Source organism: Vanacampus margaritifer, chromosome 16 (genome assembly GCF_051991255.1).
Source record: "Vanacampus margaritifer isolate UIUO_Vmar chromosome 16, RoL_Vmar_1.0, whole genome shotgun sequence".
NCBI lineage: Eukaryota > Metazoa > Chordata > Actinopteri > Syngnathiformes > Syngnathidae > Vanacampus > Vanacampus margaritifer.
In genome coordinates this window covers 8628675-8647375 of record NC_135447.1, presented here as the reverse complement: position 1 = coordinate 8647375, position 18701 = coordinate 8628675, and the positions used below count along the sequence as shown (strand labels likewise).

Below are 18701 nucleotides of genomic sequence, written 5' to 3'. Positions count from 1 at the left end.
TATATTCAATTATTTATTTAGAAAATATGTCACAATGAAATCAAGACATCAGCTCTCCCAGCTGTCTACCTCCTACAAGGCATTCTGATAAATAAGTAATCATAAGAACAATAAGGCTTTGATAAATTGTCTGGCTCAAGTTCCACACTCATGTTCTTCAAATAAGACATAGTCCTGCAAAGAAAACTCAATCAGTCTTTATCATACATGGTGGCAATGCGTAGAGTCACTAAAGGCCCACACAAACAGGGCAACATTATGACGCAGTCTAGGGGGAAAAAAAACAAAAAAGTAGCCCTTTCTTCAGTAAGTACTTTTCATCTCATACAGAATATAAATGTACAACTAAAACTTGCATGATTTGACAATGATTTAAAAGATTTAGAAGAGACCTGACCCATCTAATTAAGTGTATGTCTAAATAACTAACACCAAGATGAAGATCAAGGTTGCAAGTCAGCCTGGAATCTCAGGGGCTGTGCTGGGCCGTGATGAGATGTGATGTTGCATCTTCGATGCAGTCGATTCACGCCACGCGGAGACCACTACGATCATTCTCACACACAGCGTGAAGTTACTTTGAACCTTGGGGAAGTCTCAGGCTCAGGAGATTTGAATTTGCTCTCTTTTTTTTGTTTTGTTTTTCATTTTGGGGCATATTTGTTGTTCTCTCCAGGAAATGGCCATTCGGGCGCCCTGTTGAAGTGTCCTGTCAGGAAGATCCCCACCGTGCCGATGATGAAGAGGAGAATGGCGGCCCAGAAACACACCTTGTCGATCATCTTCCCAATCAGTACCCAGCTTTCAATTTCCTTTATTTGGAATCAAAATAAGAATCATTTAAAGTACTGTAAATGGAAAGACAAGTCAGACGTCTAGACACACTCATGTGCTGATTATGTGAAAGTAACACTTACTGAGCCAATGTTATTTTGTTGTTTTGTGGTCTCGGCGATGAAATTGCAGGCATCCACGCATTGCTTTATCTCAGGTGCAGCTTGAGCTAAACTCTTGTACAGATTGGCTGTCGTATTGGCATCAATGCCATCTACTAGAAGGGAGCATATACATTTTAGACAAAATTTCATAACATTCTAGTCAGATGGTCAGTTGGAATCCGCAGATGTCTCACCATTCGGTTGCATCAGCCCATGCTTCTCTTTTTGTTTGTCAAACATCATCTCACTGCGAGGTTGTTTGAGCACATACTCCTCGGCTCTCTGCATGAGGCCAAAGGATTCACGCCTCCGATCTCTCACGCCATTCACCTCTGATGTCACCTCGTTGTCGTCCAGAAGAGGCGACATGCCAAGGAAGCGGGGTACCATTTCCAAAAACAGCTGAAAGAGGACGAAGGGGCATAAAATATGGATTTTTTTTTTGCGTTTTGTAAAAAAAAATTATATTATTAGGGGTGTCAGGCAATTATTTTTTTAAAATCGTAATTAATTGCATTACCTCAATTGTTAACTTATTAATTGCAAATTTTATATCTGTTTAATTTTTTCCCCAAATTTACATAACAGCATAACAGTGGAAAAAATATTAAACTAATAGAAATATGGCTGCATCTTTTAGTCATTGATACAGTAATTTTATAATAATTCATAAAACTGAGTTAAAATTAAAAAGAGTAAATGTATTGATTTCTAAAAAAACGAGTGTGATATTGATTTGTGTTGAAGTCATTTTTCTGCCACTAGATGGCATAATTGCATTTGTAAGACGTTGGTGACAGCTCAGTGAATTTTTCTTTATATATTAAGAGCTATATCTAATCTTTAACATGAAGTAACTTGTGAAATTCTGCACATTTTTAAAATTGTGAAATACAACTTAACCCCAGCCTTCACAAATATATAAATATTATAATTAAATGTATTACTGCGACTGTTATTCCCCCAGTGCAGGCTTTTCAAGTAAGGGTCATTAATCACGCATAAAAAAATATATATATACTAGCATTAAAGGAACTTTAAATTAACTCAAAATTAATACACTAATTTTGACCCCCCTATTTTTAATTTCGCAATTTAATTAAATTTTTATAATTTTTTTATTTGTTTTATAATATAGTTTATAATTGGTAATTGACAGTAAAAACAATAAATCATTTTTACTTTTGTACTTAAGTCCATTTAAGAGTGTGTACTTTTTGACTTTTGTTAAATAAAGGAGTTGAATCAAGTCTTGGACTATACTTCTATTTAACTACATAAACTTTGCTACCTCCGATCATTAGGTCACAGTGGATATGACAACGGCACTTACATGCTTGATTTGATGGGACATTGTATGAGTGCTGGGGCTGCGCAGGGAGAAGTTCAACACCACAATTTGATTGGTAGCAATAAGCGTGGTGACACACATCACAAAAATGATGTACCTGAAAGGAGACATCACAGAAGGACAGTGAAAATGTGCACAAACACACACAAGCAAGCAAAAAGTTTGTGCATGATATTGCATTTTAAATATCACTTGAAGCCCACAGCCTCACACTGACTCACTTGCCAATGAGGGGGACAGAAAGTGATGTCTCGGGGATCTTCTGGGCAATGAGAAAGAGAAAAACAGTTTGGGCCAGCAAGACCGAGATGGACACCGTGAGCTTTTGTCCTCCAGCTGTGCAGGAGAAATGAGGCATTATGACATGTACAACAAAGCACAGACGTTTTAGAAGTAAAGTACAATGCCTAAAAAGTGTCTGGAAAAAGCCAAACACGACTTGCAAGCATTATTTACAGTTAAAGGACTCTTTTGTCAGAAATTATATTTTATATTCACATCAATAGGGTTTCAGAAATCATGACAAACACAGCTGCTATGTAAGCTGTAAACAGTATCTTAAGCTACTGGGATAAATAGCATATTTGCTATAAATATATCTAAATATATTAGTTATGGAGTTCCTCAAGGGTCCGCCTTAAACCCACTACTATTCTTTCTACATAGTAATCATAGTGTGGATGGAGTTAATGTTTCTTTATGTAGTTTATTGTGCTGTTCCCTTGATCTCAGAAGCTCTAGCTAACTTTAAAAGTGTGTTTTCCATTTTCCAGAGCCAGCTTTCGCTGCTAAAATTATCAATTCCAGCAAAAATAATAGTTATGCCTATTGTGATTCTTTCTGTACATTGGAAATTATCATGTGTTATAACGAAAGTAGCTCGGTGTCTGGCTTTTTGATTACTTTTCTTGGTTAAACATCGGTTTAATCAATATTCCTACAGTATAATCCAAGTTATTACATTGCCTATGAAACAACTATATTTAGGTCTGATTCTGACATTTATTACTAATTTAACAATAATTGGAATACAGTACAAATGTGATTTCATGTTTATGAAACTTGACCTAACAATTCTGTAAAATTGCCATATTGTGAAAAAAAAAAAAGATGGATGAAAAAGTGGCCTTTAGAAATAAGTGATGGCCTTGCTTACCTTGTGCGGGTAGGAAGTAAGCTAAAACGACCAGTGAAGAGATGAGGGAGCAGGGCAAGATGATGTTGATCACGTAGAAAAGGGGCTTTCTCTGGATGACCAGGTTGAAACTGATCTCCTGATACTCCAAGTCATCAGGGGAGTAACGTGAGTTTATCATCTTCCTGGCTGGACGATGGACAATAGCCCACTCGCCATTCTCTAAGAAGTAAAAACAATCATGCGCAAACAATATATATATATATTATTATTATTTTTACAGTCCTATAGCTTCTTGGATAAAACAAAAGAATGTAAGCCTTTACCAGTGAAAGCCTCAGGGTCGATGTCCACCCATTCAATTCTTTCGCCTGAATCTGCGGCAGCTAAAATGAGGTCCACTTCATTGGCACTGTATGTCTGTGATCTGACAACATAAATGACATTAAGACATGGACAATTTGCTCTACAGCCACTGGATTTTGTTTTAAAATTTTAAATTGTATCTCACCTGAATGCTAGTGTACAGTTTTGATAATCAAAAGGGAAGTAGGTGATTTCTATGGCACACGTGCTGCGATAGATAGCAGGAGGAAGCCAATATATGGAACCATCGTTTGAAATCAATACATTGGCGTAGTAAGCCACATCAAACTTTCCATCAATGCTGCAGGGATGGAGGATGAATAACAGAAATAATACTTCAAGATTGAAAAAGTTACTGGCAGGAGAAATTGAGCCGTTTCTTCTCACTTGTTTTCAAGGACAATATCAGGGAGCCACACATTTTTGCAGGGGATGCGAATGACCTCAATGCCATAGTATTGCGATGCATTCCACGCAAGACGATAATCAACCCATTGCTGTAGAGGACATTTGAGATCTCATGTGACAATTACAACTACAGTAGTTACCGTGGAATGTAAGAGAAGCTCAGAAAATATTCAACTCACTATTTCAATCCAGACGTTGGTTGTAAGAGTCTCTTCCTTTTCATTCTGTCGAACAAAGCGAAGAAACACATTCAGGATAATTCACTGTATGCGTGGTTAAACCCTCTGTCTGAAGAAGACTTTTTTCATGTTATCGCACATTGAGTATATTTTCTGCTACATGCTATAAGCCCTCCATCCTATTTTTAATGTGCAGCGGGGCTTTGTTGCAACAGAAAGTAGAGCGCGCTCACCAGAGAGATCAGGTTGGTGAGGGTCAGCTTGATCTGAACCTCCAATTTGTCCTCAGGATGAAGCACGGGACGAATGTTCTTGTTATAGCCTTTGAACAAGGTTCCGATCAGTTGCATCTCTTCATTACAATCAGCTGCAAAGCAGTAAACAGACAAGGGTGACAAATGAGATTATATATAAGAAGGTGTTTTTTTTTGTCTAATTGCTTGATTGAGTTGCTTGATTACATTATCATCCAGCTATCCAAAAATGTGGCAGTTATCCATGTTAAACTACAATGTCAATGGATTCTGCTATTAAAATTCATTTGGGGTGTCAGGAAATTATTATTTTTTTAATTAACCGCATGACTTCACTCACGATTAATCACAAATGTTATATCTGTTCAAAATGTACAATAAAATTTACAATAAAATATTTTATATAAGTTTTCATACTCTTGTTAACATAAAAATGAACAACAATGTTAAAGTAATAGAAATATGGCTGCATCTTTTAGTTATTGATACAGCATTTTCATAATATATATTTTTTAAATTACAATTAAAAAGATGTTTTGTTTGTAAAAAAAAAAAAAACGAGTGTGATATTGATTTGTGTTGGGGTAATTTTTCTGCCACTAGATGGCATAGTTGGATTTGTAAGACGGTGACAGAGCATTTTTCTTTTCATATTAAGAGCTATCTAATCTTTAACATTAATTAATTTATGAAATTGTGCACATTTAAAAAAAATTGTAAACTACAACTTGACCCCAGTCTCCACAAATATATCCATTATTATTAAATATATTACTCCTAAATTTTGATGTGGGCGTGTGTGTCGACTGGAATTCCCACAGTACAGATTTTCCAAGTAAGGGGCGGTCATTAATCGCACGTAAATAAAAAAAAAATCTAAAATTCATATAATACTCTCTGAGAAAGTAAAGAAAATTCAGGAACATTCCCTATTATTAGAACATTTGAAGTATGATTTTTTTTTCCAGAACATCAGTAACATATTACCACTATTGTTGACAACTGTTGAGAAATAGCTCCATGATTAACATCTGTCTCCAAGTGTCTTTTGGATCGTTTTGATGGTGCTGCTGGCTCACATTTAAGCCACAGCAAACTGACTTATATGTGAAGAAGCAGCTCTTTTGCACACTGTAGCCTTCATCATTTTTTTAGATTTTATTTCGGATTTCAATGTTTCGAATACCTCTGATGACAGAAATCACTTATGACTTATTTCTTAGATCAAGTCAGATAAAGATCAACAGCCAGTTGTTGCTAGGCAGAATCAGTGGAACACAATTGTATAATTGAATGTCAGATAAAATGAGAAACACATTAATTACTCCAAAACAGCACTAGAGGAACTATGATTTTATTTCTATATCAAAATATCACCATTGAACTATAACTTTTGATGAACTTACTTCACTCAAGCACAATCAGATTGACAGACGTGTCACACGTAGATGCATACCCAAAGCGAGTCAAGAGGTTCTGGGTTTGAATCTCAGCTCGGGCTGACATGCATGTTAGGTTAATAGAAGATTATAAATAATTCAAAGATGTGAATGTCATAATCCGGGTCATGGCACCAACTGAAAATTCTGATGAATTTATACCAGCCATTTTATCTTTAATGCTCACGATATTATACTAACAGAAGACGGCATGTTCCCAGGTGAACTATTCAATGGATGGCAAAAGGATCGAGACACAACCGTGGAGCGTTTTTCTTTGTGTGTGAAAGAAGGTCCAATCTGTCCAAAATGGTTCCTGCTATTATTCTGCCTTGGCCACCCCCACACAGGAGGGTGGCTCTGCTTAGCCCATGTGACAATGTGTGACTCGATGGTCTTAACTGGTTTTAATTTGTAAGTGTGTAGATAGAGGCTCATGAGGACAAGGCAAGTGGATGGATGGGAAAAAAAGCTGAAAATGTTGTAATATGCATGCCAACTTTGTCTTTTCAACGTTTTCAAGTTGTTATGTGTGCATGCAGTAGATTATTTCAGTTATCGTTTTGGTTGTGACATTATTGTGCATGAACACATGTGGGTACATGCCCTCATTTTGAGACTGCTGACGTTTGTGTTTCTATGAAAATGATAATGGGTTCCATTAAAAAAAAAACAGGCTCCAAAATGTTGATGTCGGGTAAACAAACTAAACTAGAATGAACTATTCCCAGTAAACAGTGCAATGAAAGCAGCCTCTTAACTTCTATCCAGCATCATCTTCACTCACAATGAAACGCTTCCACAAAAAACAAAAGTCTCACGACACGCCAAAGGGGGAGAAAGGCGGAGGTTATTTCTGACCCCTTGCCTCTTCTCTCACAGCTGTCACTATGCATAGCTCAGATTACACCACAGACGACACACTCAAAACAGGACCTCATGTCAACCTCAGGTAATTTGCTATATCGCCACAAGAACTGATGACTGAAATGTATGTTACAATATGGCAATACATTATTTATCAAATGCGTATGTATCAGCTGAGAGACATTTTGTTACTTGGTCTTTTTTTTTTTTTTATAAATCGGTGTCCCTCATATAGCACTTAACAAAATTATGCTTCATGTTTGATTTAATGCCAGGTTTGTAAGCGCAGCTGCTCCTCTAACTGTACGGAAACTAAATGACTGACATCTGCTTCAGCTCAAGCTCAATGTTAGGGTCATCGGTGTGTCAAAACAGGAAGTTACTGTATGTCATCTTGAAGTGTTCATTCTCCTTGGCCTCATTCCCAGCCTCTTCTCTTAGGTGTTGGAATGCCGACTGCAAATCCTTTCCGATCCATAAACAAAAAAATCATGTCACACCAATGATATTCAACCACAGAGTCATTAATAATGGATCTTGGTCGAGATGAATACTTAACTCATTCAAACCCAAAAACGTATAAATAAGTTTTTAATATGTTGTCCTTCACTCCCAAAAACATATTTATACGTTTTTTTTTCGGTATGCTTGAGCATAAAGAAGGCTTTGATACCACTTCTGAACTGAAGAGGTCGCTTAAAGCAATGGCAGTTATTACATAAAAATGACTAGCAGGTGGCAGTAGAGTATAAGAGATCAGCCAGGGCCATGTTGCAACAAGCTCTTTTTGCCAGTGTTTTCAACAGGTTTGTGAATAATGATGAAAGTTAGCGATATGCTAATGCTAATTTCTGCAAAACAGAAACGGATACAAATATAGTTTTTTTTTATGAAATTACACAACAAAGTTATTTGCTCCCCCAAAAATGTTGAGTTGTTTTTTTATTTGCATCTTTTAGTTGGGGGGCAATGCGTTCTGTCATCTCCTATTTTCTTGTTGTGAAACCCCCCTTTTTTTTTATACAGTACATTATTAGTGATTCACATGGCCTGATTTTGACTTTCATGCAATCAGCGAGGGAGCAATCCCGACTTAACACCCATTCACAATTCCCGTGACTGGCAACCAACCCAAGTGGGTTGTCTGTCCTTAGGTCAGCGCTTTAGAAAATGGATTTATGGTTTAGTAGTCTATGTGCAGTACAGTCACGTTTGCTTCACAATCTACTCTAATGTAATCTATGTGACAGCCGATGTGCTGAGATATATAGTTGCTGTTCTGTCTGAAACCTGATCTACTGACTGCATGTCAAGGAAGATTATTCAACAATAAATAAGTGGCCAGAAAGGCCCGTGACGGTGTGCCAAATGTGACACTTACCTTGCCAAACAACAGTCCCGAGAAGAATCACAATCCAAAAAAAATGCTTCCAACTGCATGCTGCCATCATTCTCTAGAACCTCCTCTCTGTCGTGATCTGTATTGGAGCATAAAGTGAGACGGGAAGGTGAGAGAGTGAGAGGAAGAGTAAAGACGGGGAGGAAGAGCCCTAAATCCCCCGCACCAAACCCCTCGACTGTGCCCACCCCGGCTGTCGCTATCTGTGGACTCAGATTACGCAGCAGCTGTGCACTAAAGCAGGATGTCAAGTCACACTCCAGTCACCCACAATAATAATCATTATGATCATTAGAGACCAACTATGTGGGGTGACGCCAACATACTAAAGCTCAAAATTGCAAATTGCAAAAATGTAGGGTTATTTGATAACACTAATTTTTCAGAGCAATATCAGTACAAGTATGCAATTCTTGAGTAGTCACTGTAAACCACGTACCGATACCATTCATTTTGATACATAAAATATCCCCCCTAAAGCCAGATCATTTTTTTTTATATAACTCAATACAGTTGCAGCTCGGAGTTTGAACGTCTCGGAACTCGTACAAATCGGACTCTAACCAAAAAATCGGAGTAAAAAATGCCTCGGAGTTTGAACTCATTTTGGGAGTTCAAAAACCCAAGCAAAACAAGCTAAGCCGAACATACCTTGAAAACGAGGAGCCGAGTGAAGCCGAGCAATACCGAATGCTCACGTTGTGGTAGTTGAGACGATGCACTGCTAATTTCGAGTCAGATCGTGAATATTTTTATTTTTCTACGACAATTTTCTTCGCCATGGGCCCAAAGAAAGTCAACAGTGTCGGTGCTAGCAAAGAAAAACGTACAGTGCTACGAACCACAGTGGAATTTGGAAGGAGATTATCGCCCTCTTGTAACTACCATGACTACTTCTGTAAATACTTGCACGAGGACCTACATTAGCCGTTCAACAACGTGCCTGATGTTGAACAACGCACGCAAAGACCGTTTAGTAGTCTAACAATATGCCCAATGTAAAATACACAAACTCATCACTGAACTAAAGCTAGCATTAACATAGCATGTTTCATCCACCGATGCCATCACACCACAACGAAAAAAGGTAAGGTAATTTTTTATTGTTTAAATACTGTATTGTACTGTAAATGTAAAATACATAAATAGAAATTAAAATAGGAATTTTATGTTTTGGAGATTGGGAACGGATTAATTGCATTTACATTATTTCCTATGGGAAAAAAGGTTTCGGAGGTTGAACAATTCGGACTTTGAACACTTCGCTGGAACAATTTATGTTCAAACTCTGAGGTACCACTGTATAGCATTTTACTTGAAATGGCAATTTTCAATTATCCTAATTTTTAGTTCCTGATTAAGGCCGATGCAAGTGCACGATACCTTAAAATAAGGCTGGGTATCGGCCCGATACCGATACCTGGTATCAGTCCTCACCCATCCCAAGTAAAAGTTATTAAGAATCATGAGTTTTATTTTAAAAGCCTGCCATTTCACCGATAATGCAACTCATTTTTGGTTAACAATTTAACAACTGTTCACAAACTACACTGCATCATTTTAAGCCATGTTGGCTATACTTTATTTAGCTATGTGAGATATTCCCAAAATTAACCATCTCTGAGTTTGATGAAAATTGATACGGATGAATGCAGTGTTGACTTCACACATTCAGAGGCCTGTATGTCAGAGCATGCGACGACTCTGTGAGTGAGTGAATGCAATTTTCCCAAAGATCACTTTGGGGTCTCGAACCACCGTTTGGAGTCAGTCAGTATTTGAGATGGAATGGGTGTGCGACACATGCAGCTGTGTGTTGCAGGAAGGTGAATAGGTGACAGGGTTGTGCACGTCTGCTCATCTCCCTGCTATGTATCCAATGTATTAATATACACTCAAGAGCCTCACGACCAGGCTACAGTAGTGAGACAGTGTCTACAGACCACAAAGTGGAGGGGTTCGAGGGCTGGAGGCAGACAATCCTCATCAAAGCGGGATCTGTAGATCTACATCTAGATAGTTACTTTTTCATTACTAACAACAATTCAACAGAAATGGCAGAACTTCAAAACTCAAAGTATTTGCACATTCAATTCCGTCGACTACACTTGCTTTTATAATTAGGGCTGTGAGTAATATAAGTCGTGTCACTCGGTAGTGACAAGGGCAAGAGACTGATTTTTGGAATGCGCCATGTGAGTTGCACAGTATGTGATGTACTTCTAAATATACAGTTAGTCAACAGAGATGAGCTTCCTTAAGGTAACTGGAGCTTCCACAAGGCAGATTACATGTCTCACTGTAACAGAGAGAGAGAAGAAAGAGCAGGCTGCAACTAAACAATATTTATTCAGGGATGACAGGTCAAGCATAATGAGAGGGGTGAATTTGTTTTCTTGAGGCTGCCAATCCAATTTTGGCAAAGTGTACTACATGTGGTAGACTGTAGGACCAACTCAACAGTCAAAACATAAATATTTGGACATTTCTTTACAATAATATGTTCTATGCAGCACCAGTAGTCTAAACATGGTATTCTGATTATTATGGCTTTTGTCGAATATGACCAAAATAGGAAGATCCACCATTTTAATCTATATTATGGGGCGGCCATTTTGCCACTTGCTTCAGTCAACGACCAGTCACGGCTTAGCTTGTGAATGTCACATGACCAAAAACAGAAAGCAGGTGAGCTGTGATTGGTCGTTACCTGATGCTGCATTCGAGGAAGGTCGGAAGTCGGAATTATCCCGTTGACTTTTCCCATTCCGACCTGAAAACGTTTGAGGCGAAAGTAAACAACCAAAATGGTGGATAGTGATAAATAGTTTTTTATTTTGGTACTCAAAACACATTTTGACCTTCAGCAAACTTGCCTTCACGCAATTTTGCTTCATTTATGTATTTATCTTAAGCATTCCTTACATTTGAGTAATTCACCATATATTTTCATGCATACCGTTGTGTTACGTGAAGTTATGTAGAATGTTTATAAATGTAGAAAGCTATCTAGTTTTAATTTAATTTAATAATTGTGTTTTACCATTCACGGTATGTGTTTCCTTAGGGGTCGCCATTGTAGTGTGACGTCACATTGGCTTCCTGGTTTGAAGTGGCAAAAGTCAGACTTCCCACTTTCCTTGAATTCATCATGAGCCCTGAGCAACTGTGATGTCATTTTCAGCTGACAGCAGTGGCAAAATGGCCACCCCATGTGATAGATAAAAATGGGCGGATTTTGCTGCTTTAGTCATATTCCACATACGCAATATTAATCAGAATGCCACGTTTAGACTAATGCAGACACATATAACATATTATTGTGACCTTTTTTTGTGAGGCAGCTAAATAGCCCCTTTCACACTGCCCATCCTCTTTTTCCCAGCTTCCTGTCCAGCGTGTAAGGTACCAATGCAAATTGAGTGGTTTCGCAAATTTGCCGGGTTCTCATATTTTGTGAAAGTGGATTATGTTAAACAGCTTATTTTGCTGTTGCTATTAGTACCTTTCACGCCGCCTTCCCAGCAGATTGTCAATATTCCACATTCCACAGGATCTGGGTCACTTCTGACATAACATAGATTTGAAATTCACTGGCTAACTCAACTGAATTTATAAATTCGATTTTGGGATTTATTGTTTCAGATCCAGCCACATTTTAAAAAGCAAGCAGATTTGGATTTTCACTCAATCTTCTAGTGTTTCCCAAGATATTTTTTTGGGCAGTTCTACATCTTATTTCTTTTCCAGCTGGACTGAAGTCAGAACTTGGAAGTATTGGATGCAAACTGGAAGCATTTACTTCAAGCACCTTTGGTAAGAACGAAAACTACCCATTCTCTACCTCACCTCAAACATCAGTCACCTTTGACCTCACACATGCTGTTCTGACATAAATTCCCACAGATACACTTGAACATCATGTGCCAAGCCTTCCTGGAAGGGTGTCGATTCTTACATGCACAGGGGGAGAGCAACAGCAAATCTTCTATTGTTTCAACTTTTGGTGTCCATCATAAATAATTATACAGAAACTCAATCTTAACCACTCCAAAGAGCGACTTCTGCCACACTGTGGTTAAATGTTTTGAAACTGGAGATGTTTTTCCTCACTCGAGTAATGCTGTGCCGCCACAGGGTGGTGTAAAACCGAGATGGGGAAATACAGTGTCAGACACTGTTGAAATGCCCCCTTTCTCGCTCAACTGAACCTCCATACATAAACATTCCCCCCTCAGACCCCATGTTCTATCCTAGGGCCAACTTCTTTCTACCCTTGATATAACGTACATTTATATTGCTTATGCAGAACGTAAATCACAGCTGTTGCTTAGCAGAGTCACATGTTTCCAGCTGGGCTTCGGTCTCCCCTCGTCCATTACCGCCTGTTTCAGATGGGATCTTCCATTGGTTGCGTGAAATAAAAGCCACATGACCAGCCCCTCCCAGCCATATAATGAATGCTTTCACTTCGTTCCCGCTCCTCGACTGAGAAATACCATTGTGAAGCCGCTCTGTAGGAACGCGCATGTGGTTCCGAATGAGTGTGCCAAGTTTAATGTCTGTTCACATTCCGGCAGTCAAGAAGAGGCAATGCCGGCGATAAAGAGAATCGCCTGTGATTATCACAAAGATGAGTTCAACATTTAAAGTTGTGATGTTACAGATGTTTATAATTTGACTGACTTCATTGGATTGGTTGTCAACAGTAATCAGCACTGATTGGACAACCTTAGCTTGATCAATACAGAGATTTATTTACATAGGTTTTAAAGCGGAAGTCAACCTTCAATATTTCTTGACAATAATATGTTTGTGACCTCACTAGTCTAAACATGACATTCTTATTAATGTTGCATTTGTGGAATAAGAGTTATGCAGCAAAAATCCAGCTGTTTTGATCCATCTCAGGGGGCGGCCATTTTTGCCACTTGCTGTCGACTGAAGATGACATCAATGTTGCTCGGGGCCTCAGGCAACGACCAATCACAGCTCACCTGTTTTCTGAAGATGAGCTGTGATTGAAATTTGAGCAACATTGAGATGGAAAAAAAAACGGCTTGATTTTGCTGTTTAACTCATATTTCACTAACGCAATATTAACCAGAATACCATATTTATTTGGGGGTTAACTTCCCCTTTAACATAAAAATTAAAAATGAGCTAAAGGGTGGAATGTTTAGCTTTCTTAGCGGGACTTGTTACATGTTTACTGTTGAGTCTTCCATCATGTGATGTATGTAGGCTGAAATGCTCTTAATGGTCCATGTGTGAGTGAGTTGGGGGGGGGTTCCCGAGAGAGCGAGAATGGGGAGGGCGTTGGTGGGAGGAGAGAGAGTTAGTGTTTACTCAAGCTGACCAGGAATATAGCTCATACATGTAGGATATGCATGTGGAGGAGGAGAAAGAAGACGAAGACGAGGGGGGGGGGGTTACTAGCGGACACGCTGCCTTGTCTCTGCTTTATCAGCCAACCGTTGATCACGGAATGATCTCTGGACTCTCTCACGTTGAGCAACGGCATCTTGAGGGATGATTTAGACACAAAGGCAGGCGGAGGAAGGAAGACACGTGAATGAAAGGGGATGAGAGGTGCGGACGACAAATCCAGCGGCAGCACTTGACCAAGATGGACTGTAGATAGCCCACTCTGAGGCACAATGGTGGAAACAACTTTTGATTTAAGGCTTTGGGGAGGAGTATGAAAGGTTTGAGGGCAAAGGGTGGGGTGGTGGGTTTTCACAGGCAAAGGGGTCTGGCCAAGAAAGTAATTGTGGTGACAGGCAGTGCAAGGGACAAGGACTCATGTGAGACACGGAGGAATTAGAAGAGAAGGAAAGTGGACTTCAACATGGGTGTGAAGAGCAAAGCTGCCTTGGCTATCGTCGTCCTGCTGCTCTTCTTCGGCACCCTCTGGCTCCGTGAGTAATTTTCTTTTCTCTCCGTCTCGTATGTATGCGTATCCATACAACCCCTCGTTGGGAATGTATATGGTCTAAATCAGTAATGTGTCACATGTTGCAGTGGCTGTAAAGAGCAAGTATGACTGACGCACATGCTCACCCTAGAGTATATTTCATTTGGCAAATGGATTTGATTGATTTGGCCTGCCATGGGAATAAATGGTTTATGTATCAAGCAACGACTAACGTATATGGAGCAAGGAACACATTTAAGTCAAATAGATGCCACACCACAACAATTTGAGGGGGGAAAAAAAGCACAGTAATTATTACTTTAAAAAATACTATTAATGTAAGTGTCATCTTGGGCACTTTTAAACCACGTGTCAATATTGTATTGTGACAATACAGCATAAAGGTGAAAAAACGGATAAATAATTAACTCATAGTTGATTTACTCTACTTCTTTGAAACCGAAGGACAACACAGACCCGGTGACCTCTTTTTCGAACCACTCAAAGGTCAAACACTGTCCCGATGCGCGACTCGGGAGACTGATCCTAAATCAGCCTCGCAGTGTGACAAGAAGCGCACAAGCCGGTTTGGAGGCTGAACTTTTCAGTGTTGGATGACCGAGGTTGCCCACGGATTTGTTACTCAATGGCAGCTTTTGTGGCTTTGGCTTGTGCAAAAATGCCAAGCGATCCGACACATGAAGTCAACTACTCTCTACTTCATAAGAATGACGGAATATATGATTTCTCTATAAAACACAAAATAATATTGATTTAGGAGAAAAAATACACTGGCTGTAAGAAGTGAATTTAAGCATAGTTTTAAGTCCATGTTTCAACAGAAGAGTTATGAAAATATTTTATTAAGGTTGAAAAGTTCCCTAGTGCTACTTTAATACAGAGCAGAAAGTGGAAGGAACCATTTTTTTGCTTGACGGTGTTATGAAAAGACTGTTTGGTTGTAAATAATTTGCATCTTTGCTTATTAAAAAACAATCTACAGTATAGTTTTAAAACATTTATTAGTAGCAGATAGAATTGTTTAATATATGCCGCGGGCCGCCTAAAAATGGATGATGGACCACAAATGGCCCCTGGGCCATAATTTGGACACCCTGGGCTACAGTAACTTGGCAACAGGATAAAAACCCTATGAAAAATATTTTAACAGTACACAAAACCCTTGTTTGGAATCTGTCCTATAAACAATTTCTATATAAACTAATTAATCTATCATGATAAATGCTAAAAACAGATCTTGACGACCTCTTGAGGTCAACATTTTTAATGTGTTCTTATATCAGTCAAGAAGTATGCTATCATACAAGTTACACAGTTTTTACATAACTGAGTGTAAACTATTATTTGTAGTGTTTTTTTGTTGTTGTTGCTGTCCAAGACAAAAACATTTATTTTGACTGTCGCTAATGCAGATGGGGGTTTGGATTATCACTGGGATGCTTGTCTAAAAGGCTACAATCAACTGAATGAGGTACGTTGACACAATTACCATATTTAGCTTCTAATGATTCTTCTGGTTGATTTGACTAAATAAAACTCCCCCCCCCTCCCCATTTCATCTGCACACACTCCCTCCCATCCCAACCCCACCCCCCTACATTAGGCACACCAGCTGTCCAACAGCAGCGCCTTCGAAGGGTCCGAGGGTCCCCAAGTCTTGGGGGAGTGCCCCGGACAGACCTTCCAGGTGTCGCTGCTACTCATCCACCTGCTGGCGTCACCGGCCTTCACCTCTGATGTGCTGCTGCAGCCTTATCTCTCCAGCTGGGATGAGCTAGTCAAGTAAGAACTTTAGAAAACGACGCTACTACAGTGTTGTAAATTTCCTTTATGATGGTGATGATTCATAATTGTTACGTGTCCGCCAGGTTTATGGATGCTCTGGGCCCAATGGTTGGCCTGATATCGAAAGAGATAGTAACCAAAACCTCCATTATCCGGGAATTGGCGCTTCTAGCCGAGGCTAACCCTGAAGCGGAGGTGAATCCAGATTCTGAAAACACGGTGAGCTCAAAGGCCGGGGAGGAGTATTTTGACCCCTCACAGCATTTCGGTGCTTACCACTCAGTGCGCTCCATGATCTGGGTAGAGTTGAAACGAGGCTTAGTGGATTTCAACCAGCAGACGGACTCTGGCTGCCGGACTCTTCTGCGACTGCACCGAGCTCTGCTTTGGCTCAAGCTCTTTCTAGACAAGCTGGCCGAGACCCCCGAGACGGGCCGGCTCAGGAGCCCGTCGGACCTGTGCCGCGAGGCCTACAAGACCACCCTGGCCAACCACCACTCCTGGTTCGTGCGCAGGGCTGCCGAGCTGGCCTTCATCGCCATGCCCGAGAGGGGCTTCTTCTTCAGGCTGCTGTGTGTACAAAACCAGGAGGAGCTGAGCGCTGTCCTGGGACGGGTGGTCCGGGCCATTGGGGTGGTGTATGACAGGACGCAGAAAGCTCTGGAGGAGAATGGCATGCTGGATTTGCCATAAAAAAAAAGAAAAGAGGCTGATCCGATAGAAGCCGTTGTTACCACGTTGAAGGCTGTGGATTCTTGGGCATCTAAATGGTCAAAATGTGAATTAACGTACAGTATTCCAACTCCAATTGCCATATTTGTTTTCCAAACACAGGGCAGTCCATTTGTTTCTGTTATTAAATTAACTATAATGTTTCCATATGTGCCCTTAGAGGCTTTTTAAGGCAGCTAATGATGCAGTTGACCTTTGGGGTTGTAAAGAGAAGCCGATGCGGAAGTGCCTTAATAGTGCATTTATTCTAATGGCCAGCAGGTGGCAAACTTCACTTAACCCAGCGTTTCTCAACAGTCACCCGTTTTGCATTAGAAAAATCTCACAGCTTGCTAACAAAAACGTCACAAACATTGTCTATATTGAAAATCTATTTGACTACAAAGCTGTTAAACAGAAAGTCATGATGACTTATTCTGACGAGTGGCAACAGGGGGATACGCAGATAGACGAATAAATAAAATAGCTTTCGGGCAAATAATTGGATAATTTCACACTGGTTGGGAATCACTGATTTAACCTAATAGCTTGGCAAACATTTCACTAATGAGCTTAAGGTCCATGTTGTTAGCTTGAAGTCCAGGATAATATATAACTTATTGATTAGGCAAGGGCTATATTTAAAGGACCAAATGTGCATTTTCCTCGTGCTATTTTTTATGGTAGCTCTGCATACAATAAGTGGAAACTTCACTTTTAAGATTTTTTTTTTCATAACCTTGACAACTACAGAATCACCTTTAAGAGAGCCTTAAATTTGGAAAATGTGCCTTGCATGTTAATACCTATAGTAGGGATGCTCGATACCATTTTTTTTCAGACCAATATTGTCTCTTGAGTACTTTATGATACCAAGTATCATTATGACTGTTATGACACCTTGAAATATGGCTCGTATTATGGCCTGATACCGATACATAGTCAGCCTTTCTGGAACTGATGTCAATATAAATATTTGTGCAGGCTCATTTGTAAAACGGATAGTAAAGAGAGCATGCAAATTTCAACAATATATTATTTATACAGTCAACGTATGTTGTGACCCTAATGTTAATTTCAACTACCTTCATTTTGAACTGCAAATGTATTTCCTGGAGAGTTAGTGTATCTTGCTGTAAATTGATCTGTTAGCACTGTGACCAATTGCCTGTAACGAAAACATATTTTACATGCTGGACAAATATGGTGCTTCACTACGATGAAACTGTGAGGTATTAATGCGTCAGTATTATGTGATGAGTTTTTAACTGAAATTATTCTCAATAAAAATAACAGTGCCTGTTTGTCAACATTGCTTTGTGGTTACAGCTCACTCTTGTTGTAGAATAAAATATAACCACTATCTCACAAATATTGATTAATCAGGGTTAGAAATCGAGGAGCAAAAAGATCTTCGAACCCAAACCACTGTTACTGGTCTTGATGGGACTATTTTAAACCCACAAATACCTCTAATGCCAGGTAATCCCGTCCTGTCTCGCTTTTCTAAGAAGACGGTACGAGGTTGGACAAAGGTGACGAGAGATCAGAGGAGACCTTTGAGTGAAACTGGGAGAGAGAGTACACATCTAATTTAGACTTTCAACATGAAAGAAGATTTATGGTTTGGGGATAAATCAATAATAACTGTGATTGTGGAAAATATGTTTAAAAAAAAAAAAAACTTTAACCTTTGACCCGTACTTTGCTGCGTGGCCCTGATCCCTCCCTCACTTACCTCATTTACAACACATGCCTCACCCTATTACAACATAACCACTATTAGGTTACTAGTAACTACTAACCACTACAATCAGAACGCTGGTATTGTGTGTTGGGAGGATTATAGCCAATGAGATTACTTGAGATTTCACCCACCCAATAATGTTTGTCATTTTCGGATATTTTTTTTCCCCCTGCACTTACCATTT

The 18701-nt window shown here is 39.4% G+C and overlaps 2 protein-coding genes across 4 annotated transcripts; one reads left to right on the top strand and one right to left on the bottom strand.

The window, feature by feature from the left end:
- chrne (cholinergic receptor, nicotinic, epsilon) lies at nt 1-9252 on the bottom strand. Of its 3 annotated transcripts, none has more exons than XM_077546350.1 (13): nt 8988-9252; nt 8319-8415; nt 4611-4744; nt 4378-4422; nt 4178-4287; nt 3936-4091; nt 3751-3851; nt 3446-3646; nt 2511-2625; nt 2272-2386; nt 1133-1340; nt 918-1051; nt 1-812 (listed from the first exon to the last, which is right to left on the bottom strand). In XM_077546350.1, the coding sequence occupies exons 2-13, from the start codon at nt 8386-8388 to the stop codon at nt 645-647; spliced, it is 1557 nt and encodes a 518-aa protein (XP_077402476.1). In that variant the 5' UTR covers nt 8389-8415; nt 8988-9252; the 3' UTR covers nt 1-644. The 3 variants fall into 3 exon arrangements, with proteins under 3 accessions (XP_077402476.1, XP_077402477.1, XP_077402478.1); XM_077546351.1 differs by having other exon boundaries at nt 918-1048; XM_077546352.1 differs by having other exon boundaries at nt 3936-3998.
- A 4515-nt stretch (nt 9253-13767) lies between these two features.
- Nucleotides 13768-18085, top strand: gltpd2b (glycolipid transfer protein domain containing 2b). Its single transcript, XM_077546903.1, has 4 exons — nt 13768-14257; nt 15687-15745; nt 15878-16056; nt 16143-18085. Exons 1-4 carry the CDS (start codon nt 14188-14190, stop codon nt 16750-16752), a joined length of 918 nt encoding a protein of 305 aa, XP_077403029.1. The 5' UTR covers nt 13768-14187; the 3' UTR covers nt 16753-18085.
- Nucleotides 18086-18701: the final 616 nt, after the last annotated feature.